This window comes from Pipra filicauda, unplaced genomic scaffold (assembly GCF_003945595.2).
Source record: "Pipra filicauda isolate LSUMZ 115617 unplaced genomic scaffold, ASM394559v2 scaffold9_size5747161_pilon, whole genome shotgun sequence".
Taxonomy (NCBI): Eukaryota; Metazoa; Chordata; class Aves; order Passeriformes; family Pipridae; genus Pipra; species Pipra filicauda.
Genome location: NW_024105198.1, coordinates 2,102,911 through 2,127,033, shown reverse-complemented (window position 1 = coordinate 2,127,033; position 24,123 = coordinate 2,102,911). Strand labels below are relative to the sequence as shown.

Sequence of the window (24,123 nt, the reverse complement as noted above, 5' to 3'; positions counted from 1 at the left end):
ACTGAGGGGTCTTTTCTTTCCTCTGCTTCTCGGGCTTGTTTGGCACCACAAAGAATTTCCACAGCACCAGGAAGAGGAAATCCAGCTTCACAAGTTGAAAAAGAGGTTAAGAGGGGTAAAAGGAAGAGCACTGCACGCTGCCCCAGGCCCACAGCATCACTCCCCTCACCTCTGAGCACCAGGAAGTCACACAGACACCAAAGTTTTAGAGAAACATTTATTATAGGGTTGCAGAATTTATGCCAATATAAAGTCCCTTAATAAAACTCTCGAGTTTATCGACTGCAGGACACTAACTCATGGTTATCTTTAAACTGCAGCTTTCAAAAAAAAAAGGAACATTGCTCTGACTGCAGCAGTAAAGCTACTTGCTCATAAAAAGTTGATCTAAAAAGTTTATATAAGCTGGAGTAGTTTAAGTTTACAACTACAGTCACATTCACAAGTGAGCTACAGCAGAAGAGATCCTTGAAAGAGGAAGTTAGGGGATAAACCAAGTCCTAACCAAAAATACTGACAAGCTTTAAGAGCAACTCTATCCAAATCTAACAACTAAATGCCACAAAACCAAACCGAGGGAGAAGAACTCAACGTAAGCTCGGGGAAGGTTCCAAATATACATACGAATTCAATACAGTAATTGCACAAAAGAAACAGGGTAGTGTTAAAGGTTTCTGGTCACTGAGCTTGGATTTTACATGCTTCACACATGGTCGTTAAAATAAACCTTTAATGATCCAGATGAGGGGGGCTGAGCCAGGACAGGGAGCGCAGAGCTACTCTACAGAACTACACAAGATGTGCAAACCACAGATTATTAATATTAATCATTCTGTGAAAGTTAAGGTGAACATAACTGGTTCCAGCCAAGGAACTGGTTAACATTTTTATATATATATATATTTTTCTGCCATTCCCAGGTTACACTAAATCAAACACATTCAACAGATAAACTGGTATTAGCCTTCTAAAAAAAAAAAAACAAGCCTTACTCAAATTTAAGTTTTACATGAGACAACTAAAAAGTTATACCAAGGATCAACGAAAGCTGAAATGGTGACTTTGTCTTTTGAAATACAAGCAGTACACAGAAGATGCATAAGGCTTTTGATTATCGCTGCACGGTTTAATTTCAGAAGTCGATGTCTAACGCTCAGACTTCCCAAGGGAGGTGTGAACAGGTCACCTCTCATCCACCACCCTTCACTGCTGACAGATCTTTGTTTCAACAACGAAAGAGTTTTCGAAGTGTCTGATGGAGTGACAGTTCTCTGCTGCCCGTTTCTGCACACCTGGGGACGAGAGAGGACGAGAGAGGACGAGAGCTGAGTAAAGCACAGCCACAGCCCAGCAGCAAGGACTGCCAGGTTGGTATCATCACAAACAGCAGCAAGATACCATCACTCAGTACATCGTGTTTCTTCAGCCAGGAGTTGCCAGCAGAGCCTGGCATTGGGTTGTTTTCCATCAGAAATCCCCCACTCAGCACGCATTTCCCAGGGTGTGCTCTGCAGAGCTGCCTTCACCTTGGGAGGATTTGCCACTCAGCTGATGACCTCCCTCAAGTTTTTCCTAACACTACTAAAGTGATTTTCTCTATTTTGGGACATGCCAGCATTGGGTCTGACCCAGGCAGTTTACCTGTATCAGCTGTGACTCTTCACTAGGGGACAAGAACAGAGCAGTTCTACAATCAAAGACAAGCTGCTCACCTAAAGCACTTCAGCAATTAAGAGAAGATTTATGCATTGCTTAATAAGCAGAGAATGTTCACAGTAAGCAAGAGAAGCACTAGCTCTTAAACCAAACCCAGCAGGGCACTGCTGTAATTTATAAACACTTAAAACAGGCTCTGCTGCAATTCCAAGGCATTAAGATGGAGATGAAGTTTCCAATGCCCATCTAACAGGATGACCTGTCTGGTTTCTCCCATGCCTTCAAGTTAGAAATCCAGGGAACTGCCACAGAACCTGAAGTCAGTTTGATCCGACAGATCACCCAGGAACTCTACAAAATCCAAGAGCCAAAGCAGCAACAGCTACATGAGAGAAGCTAAAGGAGTTTATCCATTTCTGATTCATTTATGTGTGCATGGTTTGGACACGCTGCAATAAAGGTGTGCTTTATTATTATTATTGTCGTTATTATAATAATAATAATAATAATAAATGTGATTGGGAAGGTAAGACAAGCCCTGAACAATTTCCTCCTCAGCAGCAGCACTCTGCTGTTTGACTTGACTTTCCACCCTCTCCCCTCCACAGGTAAACAAGGAGAGTTACAGCACAGCAACAGTACTAGGAAACATTATTCATTTACCAGAATCCTTTTGTGCAAGAATTCTGTAGAAATCTTTTACTCTGCAGTGAAGATGTCAACAACATGCTCTAGCAGGATGATTTAAGGAAACATCACAAACACTCTTCACAGTACTGTCTGCAGACTTGCAGTGACAGCAGCTGTCAATTTAGCCCTGTTCCCAAAAATCACCCTCCCAACAGCTCACAGACACGTGCCTCTCCCTCCCAGAAGGGCAGCAGTTCCTCTGCCTTCACGTGCCCTACACCATGAGTTACAAAGAATCCCTTCAATGTTCCCACATAGGGAACCTGCCCTCCATCCAGGACATTGTACAAGCAGCACATGTGGCTCCTGATGCTGCAACTGGGCTGAGGGAACTCTTGCCTAAGAGCTTGGCAGGAAAACAGGAGCAGAGAGTTCCAACAAACCAAACATTTGCATTCTGAAAGGCTCTATCGACAAAGGATTAGCTCCCTGGGTTTGGTGGCAGCAGCAGATATGAAACGATTGAAGAGCTACAGTGAACCAAAATTCACAGCAGTGGATTTCTGTACCAGAAGGTCAAAGCATTGACACCTCAGGCTCTTCCTCAGAATGGCAAGGTGGCAGGAGACAGGCAGTGAAGGAACAGCTCAGCAGCTCCTCTGAAGTGTCCTTCCTCTTTCAGAGAGGAAGTCTGGGATGTCCGGAGCTCACTGTTCAATTACTTTGTTTTTCACAACAAGTGAAGCAGAAGATAATGTTTGTACTTGGTGTTCCTGTAACCCAGTTTAAGATAGGACAGTGACAGAATAAGCTGCACCTACAGAGACTCACATTATCTGATGGATTATATGAATTTTGGGGCCAAACTAACTTACAACTTCAACCACAAGACAGAACAGAAATAAGCTTAAATTCCAATTTGGCTTGGGCATGTGACCTGTAATTCTGTAAGTGAAACTTTCTCAGCATGTTCAAGTGACACATATGTGAAAGCACAGGAAATACCCAGCACATCTATGCTTGGCCTCAGCTCATGCTCAGCATTCAGATTTCCAAGTGTATAAACTCCCAGGGTTTAAGTATCTCCCTCTTCCCTACTGAACAACAGATTTATTTTGTTACTGAGGGGAACTTACCCAGGATCTGGTCTCTGCGCTGAAGTCTGAAGGTCTCTTTTCCCACACAGAGCTGGTAGATGAAGATGCCCAGATCAGACACATTATCAATCTCCTCTGTGACCACCATCTCCTCACGGACCAGGTAGGTCTGAGGCAGGTAAGAGCCAGTCTGAAAGAGAAAAAACCTGGAGATACAGACTTCTGCTAACAGACAAACCTCTACATTTTACTCCTTGCTTTGGAAAGGCTTCAGGCTGCAGATTGCAGCTTTCCTTCTATTTAATACTAAGATATGCTGGGCTTGACCAGCTGCATACCAGAGAAGTTAAAACCTGACAAAGGCCATTTCAAACAGTTGCAGTTACACCCAAACAAAGCACAGTTAACCTCAACACTGCCGGCCTCACATGAAGCAAACATAAATAGAACCTGGGCAAGTTTATTTGTGCACAACAAAGTTTGCAGTTAAAGGAGAAACAAAGTATTGTGACAGGTTCCAGGTTTGAGGCAATATATTTCTAATATATAAAAAGCAGGGCAATGCACAAAAGGCTTCATCAGAAGATCACAGCACTACAAACAGCCTCCCACCCCTCACAAGCAACTCCTAAAAACAGGGAGACGCTCCAGGGAGATACAGAGCTTGTCTTCAAGAAGCAAACAAGACCAGTGGCCTCTCGAATTAGGTCTAAAACAGTCAATGACTTTTTTAAAAAGTCCATTTGACACCCCACAGCTGAGTACTGCATTTAATTGGGAAGTAGCAGCAAGCTCTATGAACTTGACCCATAAGTCACCTTGGAAAAACACCAGTTTTAGTGACTGAAGAGTCCAGACGCTTGTGGTGAGCTCATAACTGCAGTGCCAACAACAAGGGAACAAGTTACCATTGTTCTTTTCATCAAAACTCTCACGGGGCAAACGAGCTTTCCGGGAGGAACTTTCAGGTTTAGGCTTTCAATGATATTTGGAGCTTTATCAAATTCCTTTCTAACAGCTAAATTTAACCTTATCTGCTGGTTGCTTTCAGCTCTCATAAAGCCAGGTATTAATAAGAGCATTAGGCATGAATCTACTCAACATAATATCCACTGACAGCTGGCCTTAACTCCAGCACAGTGACTGAGCCAGGGGATTATGGACTTTGATGGCAGGAGGACTGTTCCAGTAAGAGCCTGGAGTTCAGGAGCAGCACCAGCTCTCTTATCAAAAGCCATCTTGTCAGCACAAGTCAGCAGCAAAGCTCCACATACCGCCAGCTTTGCAAAGAGATCCATCAGGTTCCTTGGAGGCATCACTATGGACGTGTTCAGCGGGATCACGTAGCAGTTGCCCAGTTGCAAGTCGAGATACGCTGTCAAAAGCTATTTTAAAAAAATAAGGTTTCAATCAATTAAGGGGGCCTTGGATTATTAAAACACAGCTTTACAAGGACTAAGGAGGAAGCTGAAGAAGCTGAGATCACACACAGATAGGCTCAAGAGACGCATTCAGGAACTGTCTACTGTGAGAACTGAAATGTTAACAGCTTTGCAAGCCAAAAGTGGTTACAGTGATAGTTTACAAAACCTTTGTGCAGAATAGAAAGCTGACTATAAAAGCAGTTTTTATCATAATTCTAAAGGAGTACAGTTTGTACTAACACAGAGGAAGTATTTGTGATCACGCTCTCAAAACTGAAGAGGTCTAATTAGGCACAGCGCAAACAAAAGGTAGCCAGCTGCTGAGAAACAATCACTCCCTGTAAATAGTTCTTCAGGAAAAGTATTAAGCTCTAGAAGGTCTCATCGGCATTACCACCGAGCACAAGAACTGCAGAAACTAGAATTATCTATTTATTCTATCAACGTTGCCAAGGCTGGCTTTACAAACAACCTACCAGAGCTTTTACAGCTGACTAAGGATAAATGTTAATACTACTGACATGACTTCAATAAAAAAGTCAAATTAAAGCCAACCTCCCATCTTTGCCTTACAGAAAACCCATGCAACTAACACAGCATTGTCAGGTCAAGGTTTCAGCTGCTCCAAGTGCTTTTTCAATTCCCTTCTCCAAGGCCCACACGTGTTTGCAATCCTGCATTTTGCTGTAAGTCTGGCAAAGCCTCAGTTTCTTAGCTCACAGTTACAATATTCTTCTGCCCTCACTGCCATTTACAGGGGGTTCCTGACCAAACAGCAAGCGGCACTTCCAGACATCCCATGGGCAACCATATTTATAGTTGCACCGCAGGGAGATGCATCTTCCTGAGAAACAACTCAGGGAGAGGAGTTCACCCCCACATGACTCCAACAGCCTCGCAAAGTTAATCCTATTGCAGAGTTCAAGGGGTCAGATCTCCCGCACTCAGCCCATCCCCGAAGAGCAGCTCGCACTGGCAGAGCTGGAGGCCCCAGAGTGGCAGCCCCGGGCCGTGCCGTGCCCGCTGTGCCTCACCCTGTCGAAGTCGTGCACGATGGCGGCGGGGTCGCTGTCGGAGAACTTGGGCACGGGCACGTCGATGATGGCGATGTTGTCGTCCTCGCGGATCTCGGCCTCCTCGGCGATGGGCAGGAAGTACGGCTCGGCCGCCCGCTCCCGGCCCTCGTTCTCAAAGTAGCACATCTCCCCTCGGTACACCTTGTGCTGGGAGAGCAGGCTGGTTAGGCACAGCACACGAGCCTGAAAGCTGCACCTCTGACAGCTCCGCTGTGACACAGCACAGGTCTGTCACACCTGCAGCTCTTAGAAAGGACACCACGGTCCTCACATCCCACTCCCTGAAGGTTTTCTAGTGTAGTGTAATCCAATTATAATTACACTCTTATATTCACTGCTGCTTAAACAAAAAAGAACTTGGAGATTACCTTGGGCATGAAGTACTTGTAGATGCAGGCTCCTCCAACAACCACCCCCGCCAAGATGAAGGCGAGACCCAGCAGAGTCAACAGGCATCTTCCAGACGAGCTTTCACCCCTGTGTGTGGCAACTTCTGGGTCCTTGAAATAAAGAGGGATGAGAACTTAGAAAGTGCAGCTGCTCTGAATTTAAAGTGAGCTGTTATCAATTGTTTCACTTCGACCCACCATCTTCTGCTTCTTCTAACTGTGAGAACTGCAAGCCAGCATCACACAGTAAGAAAACACTTACATGAAATATTACTTCATCAGATTAAGATTAATTTTCAAACAGTCCTGAGAGTATTTTCTTAGTTAGATGATGTTTTCTAGACAAACCTTTGTCCAGAAACTATTTGAAGTGTAAGAAATTTAAATAACTTTAATAATAAAGATACAGTGCTGCAGCTACGACATAGTTCAAAGAAAAAGCAGGATTTGTAGATCAAGGTCACTGAGGAACAGAGTGTTTTCAGGCCTCTTCCCTCTCCTCCTCTGGCTATCACGTGCACTAACACTACTTTTCCTCACAAAGCTGGATTAAGAGACGAAGCCAAGATGCGACTTTGTTGGCTGGGGAACAGACAACTGGCACAAGCCACCAGGTTTAAGAACTTTTAATATGCACAGGCAAAGTCCACTCTGAAAGAAAACCACTCGTCAGCTTAAACTCAGTTTCCAACTATGCCAAATAAAAACAAGGCCCTGTGGCACATCCTACCCTGCAGCTTGAAAATACTGTCTCTTCTACCCAAATCCCAGGAAGTTTTGTTTCTAGCAGCCTGAAACGTTCCTCTTTAGTCCAATAACTAGTTCTGCCTGGTGTTCCCTCAAACACAAGATGACTGCACCCAAGGGAAACTACTCTCACATAACATGGGGGTGAGTTGAGCAATACCAACCACAAAGGCAGTGGTGGTGTCTGAATGGCAGATTTAACCCTCCAGAGTTCCTTCAGCACCTTCCCAGACTTCCAGGTGAAAGGCTGACACAAGCCAAGTGGCTTGTCTCAGAAGAGACATTTCCCTTGGGCAAACACACACTGGGTTTGGGTCTTTCAAATGGGAAAAAAAAAAAGGGCAAAACCCAAAACCAACCAAACCCACATTTAGATAACCTCTGTATTTGGTCAAGTACGTCCCTTTAATGATTCCTGAGTCTGGGATTTAGTAGCTCACTTTCAAGACCTGCTCTTTGTAGTGGTCAGGAAGGAAGAAAACTGGATTTCACAGTAAAAGATCTTTTCCTGTGAGGTGCTCCCAGAGTCAGTGGCTGGACTGGGCACAGCAGCTTCCATGGCCTTCATTGGGTGCCACTGTCTGCACTCCAGAGAACACAGCACGTGAAGTGACCTGTGCTCACAACAAGCCACAGCATTATCACCAAGGCTCCACATATTCCCTGCTCAGCAAGATGCAGCAGCATAAAAGTCAAACATCAGTTATGCAAGTCCTGAAACAAAACCCAAGCTGTTTTGTGAAAGTCAATACTCCCACATTCCACTCGCACATCCTCCAAACACAAAAATGTTGCTTCAGCAAGACACAAGCTGCTACAATTGGCTTGATAAGCATTTGTTCAAAACAAAACAAACAAAAAACCTGAAAAAGCAAACCCAACTTCAAGTCAGAATTATGCCACATTTATATGGCGCTACGTGAAAAGCATCATTCAGGGTTAACCAGCTTTATTAATTCTGTTCTCTTCACATTCTCCCACTTGAACCTACACCTTTCAGTGCCTTACTCATCCAGCCTGTCACTACTTGAACACACCAGTCTGCAGCAGTTTTGGCACCCCAGCCATCCCAGTGCCGGGATGATGTCGACATGTAATTAGCTGCACTTGCACTACACCTATTTCAAACAGAGCAAAGGGATTTTAGCACATTAAGCAGCAATGTGGGCAGCTCAACCTGAAGGGCTGACAGAGCCGAGAACACAGTAAGACTTTGCTCCAGTGGGTTACAAAACCTCTGCTCAAAAATAACACATAAAAATCATTAAAAAACCTACACAGAAAATGCAGTGCTAAGCTGTAACAAGCTTAGACCTTGTAACAAATGAGGAGTAAGAGAGGAAAAGAAAAATCATTTATTGTAACACTGTTGCCAGTCAGTCCCATCCCAAAGACTCTGCAGGGAGGGTATTCTGCAACCTCAAGGGTTTCCTGCAGATATTCCAGGGGACTTTTATTGTGCTGTTTCAGCCAACATGAGCCTTTAAGCTTGTTTGCTCTGCACAAATATTCCAGCAAAAGGAGACATTAACAACCACTCAAACAAGTCTGTCTTGGAGTAAAATTATGAACTTGATGTTTACAGGCAACTCCAAGCCCTGAAGTCAGAGTGAAGAGCTGTTAAAAACCCACGTAGTGCAAACACTGAGAATATTCCAAATTGAGAGGAGCAGCTCCCACGAGAAGAAAAAAAGGAGTGTAGGTGTTTATTAGAACTATTATGCTCAGAACTTGCACGGTACAGGGCTGTAAATATATACATATATATATATATTTATAAAAGAAGTTGCCTCAGGAGTAGCTGATGAGTTTGTTCCACAAGAAACTGGTTAATGACATCTTCAAAATTTAAATTATTTATCTACCCTGTTTCCCCACTTTCTCTCCGTCCTTTTGATCTTATAACTCGGAGCTACTGTATTAAACGTGCACACATAAAAGTCCTAAAGCTCAGAAGTGTACACTGAACAATAAAATCACTCTCCATCCCTTCTCCTTCTAAAGGGAGGCTATTTCAGGTGAGGCTAAGTGGGTTGGAAGGCCAACTGCCTTCCTGATTACAGCTTAGAAGAGGAAAAAAAAGAAAAAACCCAGACACTAGAGTCCAACTCCACAAGTTCTGTTGTTGCTTTTTCAAGTTTCCTTACTCCCTCATTACAAATAAACTCGGATCACCCCACATTCCCCCTCCAGAGCCACTGCTGTATTTACCTAGAGGGTGAGCTCCTCCGACTAAAAGCAAGGCACCTTCAAAACGAATCTCCCACAAACCGGGAAGGTTCTACCCGAGCCAGGGACGCGCGGCTCACTGGGAAGGAAAAGCCAACCGCAGGGCGCTCGCCCGGGTTTCTATTTAAAACCCTTTATGGCAGGTTTCTTAATTTAAGCGCCACTCAGCCGCCTCCCCGGGAGGCTCCGGGCGCCGCAGGACGAGCGCTGTCCCGCTTTGTTTGCTGGAAGGCGCTGCCGGGGGGGCCCTTTCCCCGCGCTCCCCCCGGGCACGGGCTGGGAGGTTTAAAGCCCCGTCAGGAAACGCGGCGCTGGCTCGGGCCCAGCTGCGAGATAAACACCCGGTGCCGTCCGGGGGTGTCGCGGCACGGCACAGCACAGCACAGCGGCACCGCGGCCCCTCACCCTGCGGGCAGCGACCCTCCCGCACCCGCCCGGGGCAGCGGCCCCACACGAGCCCGGGCCCCGCGGCCGCCGCTGCCTCCCCCGGCCGCGAGAAAATGGCGGCGGCGGCTTCACCTCCTCCCGCTCCCCCCCAACACCGCCCCGCTCCTGCCGCCGCCGCCGCCGCCCGCGACACCGCCGCGCCCGCACCTTGTCGGCCACGAGCGCCTCGGCCGCCTCTTTCTTGGGCTCGTCCTTGAGCGCGAAGGGCGAGTTGAAGGCGATCTTCACCATGGCGCCGGCGCTCCTGCCGCCTCCCGGAGCGGCAGCGGGGACAGCGCGGGGGGGGGCGGGGCACGGCCAGGACACGCCCCCCGCCGGCCCCGCCCCTGGCGGCGCGCACAGCGCCCCCTGCTGGACAAGAGCCTCACGCGGCTCGCCCGCTTTCGCGCCCCCCCCCCGCTCCCCTGGGGATTATCAAACGGGGAACAGTGGGATTGCTGAGGTGGAAAAGAGCTCTGAGATCATCGAGTCCGGCCTCTGACCAGTTGTCAACCACCTTGTCACCCAGCCCAGAGCGCTGAGCGCCACGGCCAGGCCTTCCTTGGACACCTCCAGGGGTGGGGACTCCACCACCTCCCTGGGCAGCCCCTGCCAAGGCCTGACCTCCCTTTCCAGCAAGAAATTCCTCCTGATGTCCAACCTTACCCTTCCATGCACAGCTGGAGGCCGTTCCCTCTCCTCCTGTCCCTTGTTCCCTGGAGCAGAGCCCGACCCCCCCCCGGCTCCCCCCTCCTGTCAGGGGGTTGCAGAGCCAGAAGGTCCCCCCTGAGCCTCCTTTTCTCCAGGCTGAGCCCTCCCAGCTCCCTCAGCCACTCCTGCTGCTCCAGCCCCTTCCCAGCTCCCTTCCCTGGACATGCTCCAGTCCCTCAATGTCTCCCTTACTCGAGGGCCCAGACCTGGACACAGCATTCAAGGTGTGGCCTCAGCAGTGCCCAGCACAGAGGGACAATCAGTTCCTCAATCAGTTCCCCAAATCCTGCTGGCCACACTATTCCTGATGTGGGCCAGGTACCACTGACATAAAGCTCCTGGGGTAATCCAAACGCCCTTTTCTCCTCATGTTTGTATGATGAGCTCCTTTGAATGGTGTGATGGGCCAGGGATGGGGATACTTTTATCCAGGTATCGTGAAATACAGCCCAAGACAACGCATTACCATTCATTTAACAACTCCAAACAGGGACAATCACAAGATCACACAGAATCACAGGATGGCTGGGGTCGGAAGGGACCTCTGGAGGTCATCCAGTCCAACCCCCTGCCCAGGCAGGGTCACCTGGAGCAGGTGACGCAGGGACACATCCAGGTGGGATTGGAATGTCCCCAGAGAAGGAGATTCCACCCCTTCCCTGGGCACCTGTTCCAGGGCTCTGCCACCCTCCATGGATAGAAGTTCTTCCTCATGTTGAGGTGGAACTTGTTCTCTTTTAGTTTATGGCCAAAGCTCTCCAGATGTGGCCTCAGTAGGGAGAATAAAATGTTTCATGTATTAGACTGTCTGAAACAATCTTCTCCTTCATGTACATGGAAATCTGTGTCTGTCTCACTGGAGCTTGGCTTTACAGCTCTAGAAAGAAATCTGGTTTGAATCTGGTGCCCACACTACGGACCCCTCCCTTGCAGACAGCTGTAATTAAACAGAGCTGAACACTTATGCAAATATTGCAATAAGTAATTCTGCTGAGAGTAAACAACCTGCAGTGTGTATTCCAGCATTCAAAGCATGTTCCTGTTATTCCACAGATGCAATTCACTGTGTTTCCTTTCAAGATCATAGGTTTGATATTGCTGCCTTTCATGTTCGTAAGAATTTTGACTTTGACTTCAGTCAGAGGAGAACAAAGTCTTCTGTATCTATTTAGTCTGTCTTGGTCTAGTACCAGAAAACACTTTAACCCCATTTTACCAAGAAACCAGTGAAAAATCAATTTTCATACTTCTCAGCTTTAGCATGTTAGGAATAAGTCAGGCCATACTCTCAAAGTCCCTGAGACACAGATTTAGGACAGATTAAGAAGTTTCTCAGTTTTTCCTCTCCTTACACAGCTGATACCAACTGTCAGCTCAGTCAGTACCTGCTCCTTCCAAACACGTCTCCTCCTACAGTAACCTGAGTGTATCTTGTAGAATACCAGGTTGGGAAGACAAATTCCACCCCAAAAGAAAATTCAGATTTTTTCCCATCCTGAAATCATCAGGCTGAATAAATGTTAGAGATCTCCATGGATGACTCCACTGCTTCACCTCTAAAATGCTTTTGCTTCTTAGTCCTGGCCCAGTTTTCTTTCAGACTTTTGTCATTTATTGCAGGTCAGGCCTGGAAATCCCAAGATATCTAAACAATTAATATCACTTCTTCTTTGGAATTCTGTAATATTTCTGATTTTCTTTACTGTTAAAATACTCTGGGTTTAGTTTACTGGTATTTATTCTGAGATCGTCTTTATCACCTTGACTGGCAAGAGATTATCCCCTGACCCTTAATTATCCTTTCGATCCCTCTGGTGTCTGTAATGTTAAAGCAACACTGCTTAAAAAAAATAACAAATATATGGAATAAATTGTCTTAGAGAGTGAGGGAATTTGGCCAAAAGAAGGGTGAACTGGTGTGCTGGGACGGCTGGGATTCTGTCACGTTTAATTTTGCTCACAAAGAGGACTGAACTGTATTTCTTAAAAGTGATATTAAACCCTGACACCTCCCATTTAGTGGTAGTGATGCTGTAAGGAGCCCAGACAGTCTAAGAATATTAAAGACCAGGGTTTGTACGGTGAGGTAGTACCTTTTATTGCACCAATCCCAAAATCCCGCTGGGAGCTCCTTTTTGAGCAATCCTGCATGGCACTAAAACTAATTTTTACCGTGTGAGAGTTTTTAACTATTCTAATACACTCTTTAAAACCTCCAACTTTAAAATACATTGATATTTATTCCATCTTCTCCTTTTTTTTTAATGCCGGGAGAACACTTCTCTACCTTTTGGGAGCAATGTGGTGTTATATTTGTCCTAGTTTTTAAAGTATTCTCACACACTTTGAAGTAGGAGGTGCTGCATCTGTGAATAATCCTCAGTCGTGGATCTCGTTCTAGTTCAAACAGAGCTGGGGGGAGGAAGGCTCGGTCTGGCAGGACGTGTAAGCACACGCTCAACATTTCAATGGTCACTCACAGCTCCGTGTTAAACGTGTTTAAGCGCTGTGTTAGACCTAAATGTATTTGCTTAGTTGGAGCTTCACACCCTCCCTGGCATTGCAGGAGCTCACAGGGACAGGGCTGTCAGAGCGTGACACAGCTGAGCCCAACCTGGACTCGAGGTGTAAAGAAACAGTAATTAACATATAATTATTAGCAGTTTTAAATATACACTATATCCAGCAGTTGGATTTTTTTGTGAGCACTGTAATTACTGAAGAAGTACCACAAAAAGTAAACAACAAGTGCGTCACACAGGACTGTCAAAAATGAAAGAGAAACTACAGACTTTCTCCTTTAGAAAATACCCTCTCCCAGTTTGACGTTTTATATTTTTCCAGATGTCTGAAGTTCTACTTTTTGCCTCCAATCCTTTTCCAACTGGCTTGCTAAGAATTCCTCCCTCCTCACCTCCTCACCCTCACTCTCCAGCTCTGGTATTCCGTGTCTCCATTCCTTCCCTAATCAGTGACCTGGGACCTCCTTTGCCTTCCTACCTGTTCCTAGGGCTGTTTAGACAGAAGCCATCTGGATTTCAGACTGCTGACAGCTGCCAGTATAAACTTTGGTAGAGGAAAGTTTTTCCCACCAAATCGAGGTGACTTTGGGCCCTTGACTGAGGATCTGTGTGTCTGGACAGCAAATGCTGTTTGCTCTGCAGCCTTCCCTTACTGCCTGGCAGGCTTTTCCTCACTGCAGCAGTGTTAGATTAACATCTGTGGCAAAGAAAACACACATTACTCATTTCTACTGATGGGCTTGTTACAAAACACTAAAACAGGAATGTTAGATGGAAAATCGCCTATTTACATGCAGGGAGAAGTCATGAGTCCCTTTTCTCTGCAGTGATCAGGAGTGGAAGGGATGAGAAGAGGGAGCCTGAAGGAGATAAAGAGGTGATTACCAATAAAGCAAGGACATCAAGAGCACATCCTGGCTGTGTTCAGGCCCATGTTGAAGAGGACTCACTGCCCACACAGCCACTGCCTCACAGAACAGAATTCCATGAGAGATTCCAGTCCTCTGGAAAATCTGCCAAGCAAGCAGCACGCCCAGAGAGATCAGCGACCCCAAAGGATGGAAGGGCCAGCTGTGTCTGTGGTGTAACTGCAGTGAGGCAAGAGAGATCTGTCAGAACCCTGGCAGAGTCCTGGCAGAACCCTGGCAGAGTCCTGGCAGATCTACAAAAGCACTGGAAACATGCTGCTGGAGGGCAACCAATAGTCACCCAAAGCTCGAAGTGCCTTTTGTGGAACTGACTAAATACACATTTTTGGATAGAGATTAACATTTACCTTGCCATTGAAGGGTGGCATCTGGGGTTCCCCCTTTTCCTTTCAGGATTGCTTCCCCCCAGACCCACCCCGGCAGTTCTCCCTCTGGCCAGGTGGGCTCAGGTCACTGCTCAGCAGCACCGTGGTGTGAGCTCCCCTGCCTGGGGCTGCTGCAGATCAGGACCCCCAGAGCAGGCAAGAACCATCAGGGACTGTTTCTCGTTGGACACCCGAAATGGGAGTGTGCTGGGGACAACCCCACCCCTCCATCCTTGGCATTCTCTCTGTCTCCTGATCCCTAAGTGTGAGCAGGATCTGCGGTGGCTCAGCCATCCTGCCGGAATGCAGCACAGCGGGAGAGCCCACACCCACCCCGTGCAGACATTGCTGCAGTGGGAGCCTCTTCTCCCCCGGGGATTGCCCATGCTGTGCCCACAGCCGTGTCTGAGCTCAGTTTAATGCTGAGTGCGGATGTGGGTACACCTTGTGTGGCTGTGCTGTCCCAAACCGTGCCCAGCCGGCCCTGGGCTGAGCCAGAGCTGTCCCTGCACTGTGGCTGGGTGAGGATGTTCCCAGCTGGGTGAGGATGTTCCCACTCCACGGGGCTCAGCTGGCAGAGATCCCCAAAGCTCTGTCACAACTCTGTGTGCGCTGGCAGAGCTTGTTTGGCTTGTTCCGTGTGAGTTTGCTCTGCAGGAGCCGATAGAGCCCTGCCCACAGGGACAGCTCTCTCCTGGCTTAATGACACACCTACAGAGCTGGAACTCCTGGATCTGGAAATCATTGCTGGGAGGCCACAGCATCAGTTCAACATTGGTTAAATCTTCCAGTGAATCACAGAATTATTGAGGTTGGAAAAGACCTCCAAGATTATCGACTCCAGCCTTTGACCAAACACCATCATGTCCACTAAATCAGAGCACTGACTGCCACATCCAGATGTTTCTTGGGCAGCTCCAGGGATGGGACTCCACCACCTCCCTGGGCAACCCTTTCCAAGGCCTGACCACTCTTTCAGTGAAGAAATTTTTCCGATATCCACCCTGACCCTCCCCTGGCACAGCTGGAGGCCGTTCCCTCTCCTCCTGTCTCTTGTTCCCTGGGAGCAGAGCCCGACCCCTGTCTGGCTCCCCCCTTCTGTCAGGGAGTTGCAGAGAGCAAGAATACTTTATTATAGGACACCTACAAACTTCACTAACTGACATAAATCAACCCTGGACTGTGAGCAAGAACACATCACCGATTTTTGCAGCAGCTGCACTGCCCTTTGCTTTCTTCTACCTAATGAAATAACACAAACTTTCAGAAAACCCAAGTATTGATGGAAAATGGACCTTCTTTCACCCTCATTTACTCCTATGGGTGCTTTTTTTTTTTTAGAATACAGGTGTCTCTTTCCATCTGCGTGAAGCCTGTGCTGTCAAAAATAGCAATACCACAGAACACCTGTGCCAACAGCAGCTCCGAGGGCAAATATTGTCAGTTAAAGAGATTTAGTGCTGGTTTGTCCTGTGGATTGTCAGTGACGCTGTGCAGGGGGTGCAGGTTTTCTGTTGAGGTGACAGTGGTCTCCTGTGAAGATGTTTATCTGTGAGCAGAGGGTCTGACAGCTCCAGAGCCTGAGCACAGCGTGGTGGAGATGAAAGGTGGGTGTAGGATGCTGCCAAGCCCGGCTGGTGCTTCCTGTTCACAGTGTGGAGGAAGCCTGTGATCAACACACACACGAGTTTCCTCTTCACAGAGAGAGGAAGAGACACGGTCACACACACACAGGTTCACACAGGCACAAGCACAGACTTACAAAACCCAAGTTTAATCCATGTATGAAATATTAAGTTGTCAAAACAGACCATAACAAAATTGTCCTAGTTTTGAGAAGATGCCTTTTGATTTCAAGGGAAAGCAAATCTGCAGACCACAGGTTTCACTGCAGAAGGTGTTTTCTGTTCATGGCACAGACACCACATCATGATACAGGAAATGGCTTGTGGTACTCTCTTTTCCTGTTCCAAAAAATCTCTTCATACTGAGGAGACACCTGGTGATGTGACAAGTCTTTGATGTGCTGCTGTCTTTGAACGTGTTGGCTCTCCAGCAGACAGTGGAGTGAACAGCATTTGTGTTTTGAAGGAGTGGAAATAAAAAAAAAAAATCACTAAAAAGTTGTAGTTTTCTTCTATTTCACTTTTGTGTGAAGCTTCTCAGTTCAGAAAACAACTATTTTTAAGAAAAGCAATTCAGGATGTATTGAAATCTCCCTAAGTTAATGTTAAAGATGTCCATTGGCCTGAATTTAAGATCCAGAAACATGGGAGTGTTTGGAAGAGAATTCTGTTGATTTTTAGCCCAACCTTCCTCTCAAAATAGAACTATCACCAACATTAGATTTGGTTTTCTGGACCTGAATCAGTCGTACCAAAGGAAGGACTTTGAGGCAGGAGGAAGTGTTTTCTTCCACTTCTCCAAGGGTTGCATCACACAGAAATACACTTCTCAACAGTTGTGGTGCAATGTTTCATGTCCTGGTAGTGCTCCAATAAACCAGGAACCAAATCATGGCTCATCATCGATAATCTCGAAATTCTTGTTTTGGAAATTCATCCAGGATCATTTTCCCAAAGGCCTACAGACTCTTTACAGATTCTTCTCTTGGGATTTCTAATATTTTCCAAAAAAAAAAAATAGAATGTTTCCTCTGCTCACAGCCTGCTGCCTTTGCTGCCATGTGAAATGGCCTCCACATACCTGTGAGGCTCAGCAGGAAAATTAGTTCATTCTCAGCACTGCTTGAGTCTCCTGTGGGGCTGTCAGGAGAGTGATGACCTTATTTCCAGGTTATTTTCTTCTACTTCTTCCCAGGTGAATATTCCCATTAGTGAAGGACATGATGTCCCCTACTGTGTCCCCCTTACTCTGTGTCATACTCTGGAGGCCTGGAGATGATGCCATTTTGAACCCAAATTTAACCACTCTCCTGAAATGCAGCTGCTCTCATTCAGCAGAGTTGGATGGTGGTTTCTGATAGGAAAAGATGCCACTGAAATCTGTACAGCATTTGAAATTCTGCCATTTATATCTTGTATAACCCACTGGGAATAATAAAGATACCATATAGAAGGTATGTCCTTGGAATTGCCTGCTGAGACTGTTGCTTCCATTTCTCGGATGAGCTGTTTTCTCACCTTAATTAGGAGTGGCTGCCCCATCCCTGGAAGTGTTCAAGGCTGGGTTGGACGGGGTTTTGAGCAACCATTCCATGATTCCATGATTCAGAGATCTGTTATGGGCAAGTTACTGCAGCCCTGTGGCTGCCCTGGGCTGAGGACAATTCCAGAGCTCTCTTTATTCTCAGGAAGTTGATCCTCAGAGCACTCAAGCTGAGCAGATCCCTGTCTCCTTACACTTTTCTCTGTCCCAGGAATGCTGACATTTCCAACTGAAAAACAGAAAAAGAGAGCAAAATTCTTTACAATGTCTGAAAATAAAGATTCGGGCACAGCTACAACTGAGTCACTATTTACGACTATTTTTATGTCCATAAAAAGGAACTGGTTCAAGAAACCTCACAAAAGGGTGTTGGTTTTTTATCTGAAAAAGACAAAGACCTCTCCAAGGGTGGAGCTCCCAGGAGAGGGATTGCTCAGTGCTGGAGCTGCGAGGGCTGGAGAGGCAGCTGCCTGCAGGAAGCCTGTCCAATCCTGCCTATCCATGCTGCCCAGTCCTGCCTGCCCATGCACTTCCCAGTCTCAGCAGGCTCCTGGATTTGTGCTCTTGGCTGGGGATGGGCAGGGAATGTGGTGTATTCCACACAAAATACCGGCCAGGTAGATTTTCTGGCCCCCTGCAGGGACTCGGGCAGCAGTCAGCCAACAATTCTGCTGGAAGGGTGTGGACAGGAGGAGTTCCAGAGTGCTGGGAAGCCTGGAGTGGTGAAACCCTGTACTGGGTTGACCATGGCACTGGATGTACTGATCCAATACCTCTTTCTCTCTGCTCACACAGGGTTTCAGGCCTTTGCTGCTCACTCTGATCTAGAGATAGTCCTGGAATGGTTTGGGTTGGAAGGGGCCTTAAACTCAGCTATTTCCAGCCCCTGCCATGGGCAGGGACACCTTCCACTAGCCCAGGTTGCTCCAACCTGGCCTTGGACACTTCCAGGGATGGGGCAGCCACAGCTTCTCTGGGCAACCTGTGCCAGTCCCTCACCCAAGAATTCCTTCCCAATATCCCATCTAATGTGATGCTAAGGGTGAAAATCAGGAGGGAGATCATTGATCCATGAGCTGGATCATTTCTTTGGGATCCACGCACCAAAGGAGACTGAAGGCCAGAGGGATGAGGATGCCAAGAAGTCTTGCAGGAGGGATGCCTAAATACTCACATTTGAGTTTATTTCCTGTAAAACCCACTTTCAGAGACTTTTCTAGAGCTCAAATACCCACAGCAAAAAATGCAAACCTCACTTCTTTTCCTAATTTTTCCACAATAATTTCAACTAGAAAAAGAAAACACTCCACCAGGAAAGTACTGTGTGAAACAAAAAGGCTGAAGGGAAGCAAAATCAAAAGAGAGATGAAATCTATATACTCAGGCATTGTGTTTTGGGGAAGTGCCTGTTGGCAAGAGTCAGGAGGAGGATGCTGGGATGGCTGACTCTGAAATTCTGCTGCTGATATCAAATGCTGGAACTCAGTACAATATTTACAGTGATAATTTTGTATTGCAGTTCAGAAATAACTGTGGAATACATAATAAGGGGATTTTGCAGAAGTAAAATTGACCCAGAAGGTAAGTAAGGGGGAAAAAAAGGTACTGCCTCTGAAATATCCTTCTTTTGTCCCCATTCATGCCTCAGCTTTCCCACAAAGTGCTCTTTCTTCCACCATCTCCCCCTTCCCAGGTAATGTCACCTGGTTTGGAGTATGATTTCTTCTTGCAGAAGAAAAACCCCATTGTTCCACATCTTCCTCTGCTGAGTTATGCCGGTGACACCTACTTTGACAGAGTCTTCAGAGTTTCCTCCTATCTGACTAATAAGAGATGGTGAAAACCACTATTCATTAAAAACCCCACAGGTAATCATATGACCAAATGCAATGTGCATCCTTAAATGTGGCTGAATTTTATTAAATAACAACTAAACCTCAAACAAATGGTTTAATCTCAAGGCTCCATCTTGTGGCCAAGTAAAGCAAAGTCACTGATTGAGAAATTAATATTTGGTCTTCCTTAATATTTGGTCTTCCTTAATATTTGGTCTTCCTTAATCTCCCCCAGTTCTTCTGTAATAACCTCATCATTCTGCTCAATCCTGTACAGGATAAGTTTGATTTAACACCCTTGAAAGCTCAGAGGAGCATTCAGAGCTGTGGTAGTTGTGAAATAACCTGAGTATCCTGATTTTCTAAGTGTTTGTGTCTGATATTATTGTCCTTTTGTGTGTTTGCAGGAAAATCTCTTGCAAAGATGTAGGATTTGGCATCAGTTTTGGCATCATTAAGTTTCACAAAGTCCTTCATTTAGAATTGTGCAAAGCAGAGAAAAGGTGTTATTATTGCTATGAGTGACTTTTGATCTGTAAATAGAAATTGTGATTAAAAAGATGGTTTACAAGGGGGAAGGGGTAACCTGATTTTTGATCAGTTAGTAGGAATTCTGATAAAAAATATCACAGAATCATTAAGGTTGGAAAAGCCTCCCAGCCCATGGAGTCCCCCCTGTGCCCCGTGCCCTCCTTGTCCCCCAGCCCAGAGCACTGAGTGCCACGGCCAGGCCTTCCTGGGACACCTCCAGGGGTGGGGACTCCAAACCTCCCTGGGCAGCCCCTGCCAAGGCCTGACCACCCTTTCCAGGAAAAAATTCCTCCTGATGTCCCACCTGACCCTCCCCTGGCACAGCTGGAGGCCGTTCCCTCTCCTCCTGTCCCTTGTTCCCTGGGAGCAGAGCCCGACCCCCCCCGGCTCCCCCCTCCTGTCAGGGGGTTGCAGAGCCAGAAGGTCCCCCCTGAGCCTCCTTTTCTCCAGGCTGAGCCCCTCCAGCTCCCTCAGCCCCTCCTGCTGCTCCAGCCCCTTCCCAGCTCCCCTCCCTGGACGTGCTCCAGCCCCTCAATGTCTTTCCCTGAAAGCACCATATCCAGCTCCGTGCCCGGTCCCGCAGTGGGACAGGCGGTGCTGCCTCGGTCAGATAAAGCCCCGGCTTTCCCTTGGCTTTCCCTCGGGGCAGAAGGAGAACGGCTGCTCCTTATCTGCTTCCTCCAGCTCCCCCACCAGTGCGTCAGCAGTTTTTTTATTTTTTTTTTTTTTCTAAATATAAAGTAAAGCTGGTTTTCAGCAAGCAGAGGCTGGCAAGCTTCCAGGAGGATGTCCTGGGCGTGAGAGACAGCACCCATGGGTGCTCCCTGCCTGTCGCCCAGCCCAGCCAACCAGGGAGCCCTGGGAGCTCCAGGGTGTGTGCCCAGGACAGGAAGGAGCAGCTCTTGCTTTGAGCTGTTCCTGCTGATCCCTGAGTGTAGATTCCTGCTAATTCTCTGTGACTGAATCCCAGAATCATTAAGGTTGGAAAATCCCTTCGAGATCATCAAATCCACCCTGTGCCCGATGCCCACCTTGTCCCCCAGCCCAGAGCACTGAGTGCCACGGCCAGGCCTTCCTTGGACACCTCCAGGGGTGGGGACTCCAAACCTCCCTGGGCAGCCCCTGCCAATGCCCCACCACCCTTTCCAGGAAAAAAATTCTTCCTGTTGTCCAAAATGATGAGGCTTTGAGCCTTTCAAGAGATCCCTCTGCTATTTGCAACAGAGTTTGCAGTTCAATTTTATTAGATTGTCAGTAAACCTGCAGGGCTTAATTACACCCCAAAATTCTCTAGGCTTGAAGGCCCAATCACCACTTCTTTGTTCTCCACGAGATGTAACTTAATGCAAACCCCTCTGTCTCTCTCCATTTTCTAGTTGTTTCATTCTCTCCTGCTGAGTACTTAGAAATGGCTTATAAATAAACACAGGGGATGATTTCCGAAATGTTCTGTATTTCCTTGCAAGGCTGGTACTTCTGTCATTGGTCCCCTTAAGTGGTTTTGAAAGCTTGTATACAGGTTCCTTTTACAATGTATTTGAAGTTTGTAATCCTGCTTAAATACACAAAAATAGAAAGGATTAACAAACTGCCACGCTGAGGCCAAAAGAAGACAGAACTAAAAGCAATCAAGGAGCAGCCTATCAGATACATGAAATAAATTGGGGGAAAAGTGGGAAACTGTCAACAAAAATAATATGTTACGGATCCTCAAGACTTTGTGTTTATGCTGGAGGGAGCCTAAAATCATCTGTGGTTTCTGATGCTTGATTTAGTTTTCCACAAGCCTAATTAACACCAGATTAAGTTTGCTGCCACTATAGGTTATTGCTGAGATCGACAAATCCTTGCTGTTCATTTGTTTCCTAAAAAAATGACTGGAGGCAATAACAGCATGACACAGTCAATAAGGTTGAAAACAATGCTGTAATATTCATCTTTATAAACTTCATCTTTAGGAGAAACCTCAATGACTTTCCATATTAAATTCTGGCCCCAGAGTCCTTACGAAGGGAAAAATCCCACTGATGGAGTGTCCCATTGATCTAAGGTACAGCCCTGTGAATTTAAGCTAAAAATTACGGGTTTGCTGGACTAGATGGGTTGTTCCAGATGTTTAAAGCAACTCACCTGCTCTGGGGCTTGGCCAGGTGTGGGCCAGCAGCTCAGGGAAAGGAGCTGAGCAGGGCAGTGACTTACAGAGGGAAAATCCATCACGATGGACATCGACCTGTAATATGGATTTTTATGTGGAAAATATCCCGGAGTGGCATCAGCCATTAAATGACTCTGTCAATACAAATGTGGCAACATCAGGAACCTGATTCCCAGAAACAGGGATAGGACAAGGGGGAATGGCTTCAAACTGACAGAGGGCAGGGATAGGTGGATATTGGGAAGGGATTCTTGGCTGTGAGGGTGGGGAGGCCCCGGTACAGGTTGCCCAGAGAAGCTGTGGCTGCCCCACCCCTGGAAGTGTCCAAGACCAGGTTGGACAGGGCTTGGAGCAACCTGGGATAGCAACCTGATGCTTTTTGTGGGCTCCTGGCAGACCATCACCCTCTGAAAAAATCATCCAGGCTGAGGGAACAGATTCTCTCTGTGTGACTAAAATGTGGGATGGACATGGATGAACAAATATGGATTTTCACTGCAAGGCAGAGCCAACCCAGTCCCCAGGTTTTCATCCTTGAATCTTCATTCCTGCAAAGCAAAGGTCAAAGTACTCTTGTCTTCATGCTGACCTAAACTTGGGCTATTTTTGGAAGGGCTGAACAGCTGAAGTGCCTGTTCAGTAACACAGCTGGAGATAAACAGGAAGTCTTAAGCCAGTGCAAATATCGGATGATGAGGGTCCAATGTCAGGATTTAGTGGCTTTCTGCTCCTTTCTGCTCTGTTATAAATCACTGATGGCAGCAGTGTGACACTGGGGGACAGCTCACACCTCTCCCTGGCCATCCGAGGATGCTCAGGGACCACGGTCCTGCACGATACCTGCTCAGTGTATCTTATAGTGTGTCTGAAATTCACCTTTTAAGGGATTTTTTTTGCAGCAAACCCCTCCTCCAAATTTCTCTGCTGAGTTCTGGTTCATGCCAGTGGCAGGGGCAGCCCCAGGCTCGCTCTGAAACCACCATCCTGCCACAGCCACCCGAGCAAAAAAGGACAGGACTTACAGGAATTGCACCAAAATGGAAGACAAATGATGAAGATTTCTCTTTTCTTCTATCATGCAGCAAAAAATCTCCCTGAAAAAGCTCCTGCTGTGTTTAAGGAGCACTTGGGGAGCAGCTTTTGCAGTGCTGCACTTTGTCATGCCCCGAAATATCGTGAAGTTTGCTGGTTAGCAAGTCAGACAGGCCTGGGCTGTGGAGCCATTTGGATTCAATAATCCACTTCCAGACCTCCTTAGCCTGGATTTCTCCACCAGCTGTGCGAGGATTTATCATTTTCTGGCTGTAGGTGAGTTGCTACAGGGTGACACAATCCCGGGAATGCCGAGGGGGAACGATGCCTTTCCTATGGCTGGGGACAGCCACAGCTGGGGTCAGGGTTGGGGCTGTGGCTGCAGGTGCCTCCTGCTGCGGGGACACCATTTCCTTCAAGATGAGGCAAAAAAGACAAAAAGCCTTTTTTGAATGTTTAAATCACGCAAAATGCAACTGTAAACTTGCGTGATTATTTTGGGATGGCTTTCAGAGGGAAAACTCCCAGTGTCCTGAACGGATGCTTCGGTGATTCTTCCTTGAATATACGTTCTTAGAGTCCGAGTTCTCCTGCTCTTTGCTCTCCCTCTTGGCTCCTGAGCTGCTGTCTGTGGCTCTCATGTCACGTCACAGCGATTCTCCTCCAGCCCAGCTGCTGCATCCCGACTGGAACAGGAAAACCACGGCGCCTCCTCCTGCTTCCCCTGGAGGATGTGAGGCTGGGGCAGCTCTGGCACTGCTTGGAGGACAGGAAGGATCCAGCCTCACCAAAGCTCACAGTTTTTTGGAAACCCATGATCCTACAGCTGCCTCTGCTGAACAGGAAGTGTTTTGGTTGTGTTTATTCACAGCCTCAGAAACGAGCAGCTGAGCCACAGACATGAGGCAGAGTGGTTTCCCTGGATGCACACGTGGGTTTTAAATCCCATTCCCATCTGCCACAGGGCTGCTCAGGGCAGGGGTCAGTCCCTTTTTCCCCACTTCCCTTTTCCCACTTTCTTCCCTTTCCCCAGTTCCTTTCCTTTTTCACCACTTCCCTCTCCCCAGGTCCTTTTCCTTTCTTCCCCCTCCCTCCTTTCCTTTCCCCACTTCCTTTCCTTTTTTTCCACTTTTTCTTGATTTCCCTTCCTTTTTCTTGGTTTCCCTCTCCCCACTTTCTTTCCTCTCTCCAAACTCCTTTC

General features: G+C 47.1%; 1 protein-coding gene across 1 annotated transcript; it reads right to left on the bottom strand.

The window, feature by feature from the left end:
• Positions 1–203: 203 nt before the first annotated feature.
• Positions 204–9,983, bottom strand: ITM2A (integral membrane protein 2A). The gene is made up of 6 exons (XM_027725028.1): positions 9,843–9,983; positions 6,252–6,383; positions 5,842–6,030; positions 4,658–4,768; positions 3,423–3,573; positions 204–1,292 (listed from the first exon to the last, which is right to left on the bottom strand). The coding sequence occupies exons 1-6, from the start codon at positions 9,924–9,926 to the stop codon at positions 1,204–1,206; spliced, it is 756 nt and encodes a 251-aa protein (XP_027580829.1). The 5' UTR covers positions 9,927–9,983; the 3' UTR covers positions 204–1,203.
• Between the last annotated feature and the right edge of the window lie 14,140 nt (positions 9,984–24,123).

Coding starts and splice junctions, on each gene's coding strand:
- ITM2A (XM_027725028.1), bottom strand. CDS start 9,926: ATGGTGAAGATCGCCTTCAACTCGCCCTTCGCGCTCAAGGACGAGCCC. Junction 6,384..9,842: donor AGGCGCTCGTGGCCGACAAG/GTGCGGGCGCGG, acceptor CTTTATTTCAAG/GACCCAGAAGTTGCCACACA. Junction 1,293..3,422: donor GCGCAGAGACCAGATCCTGG/GTAAGTTCCCCT, acceptor TCTCGTCCCCAG/GTGTGCAGAAACGGGCAGCA.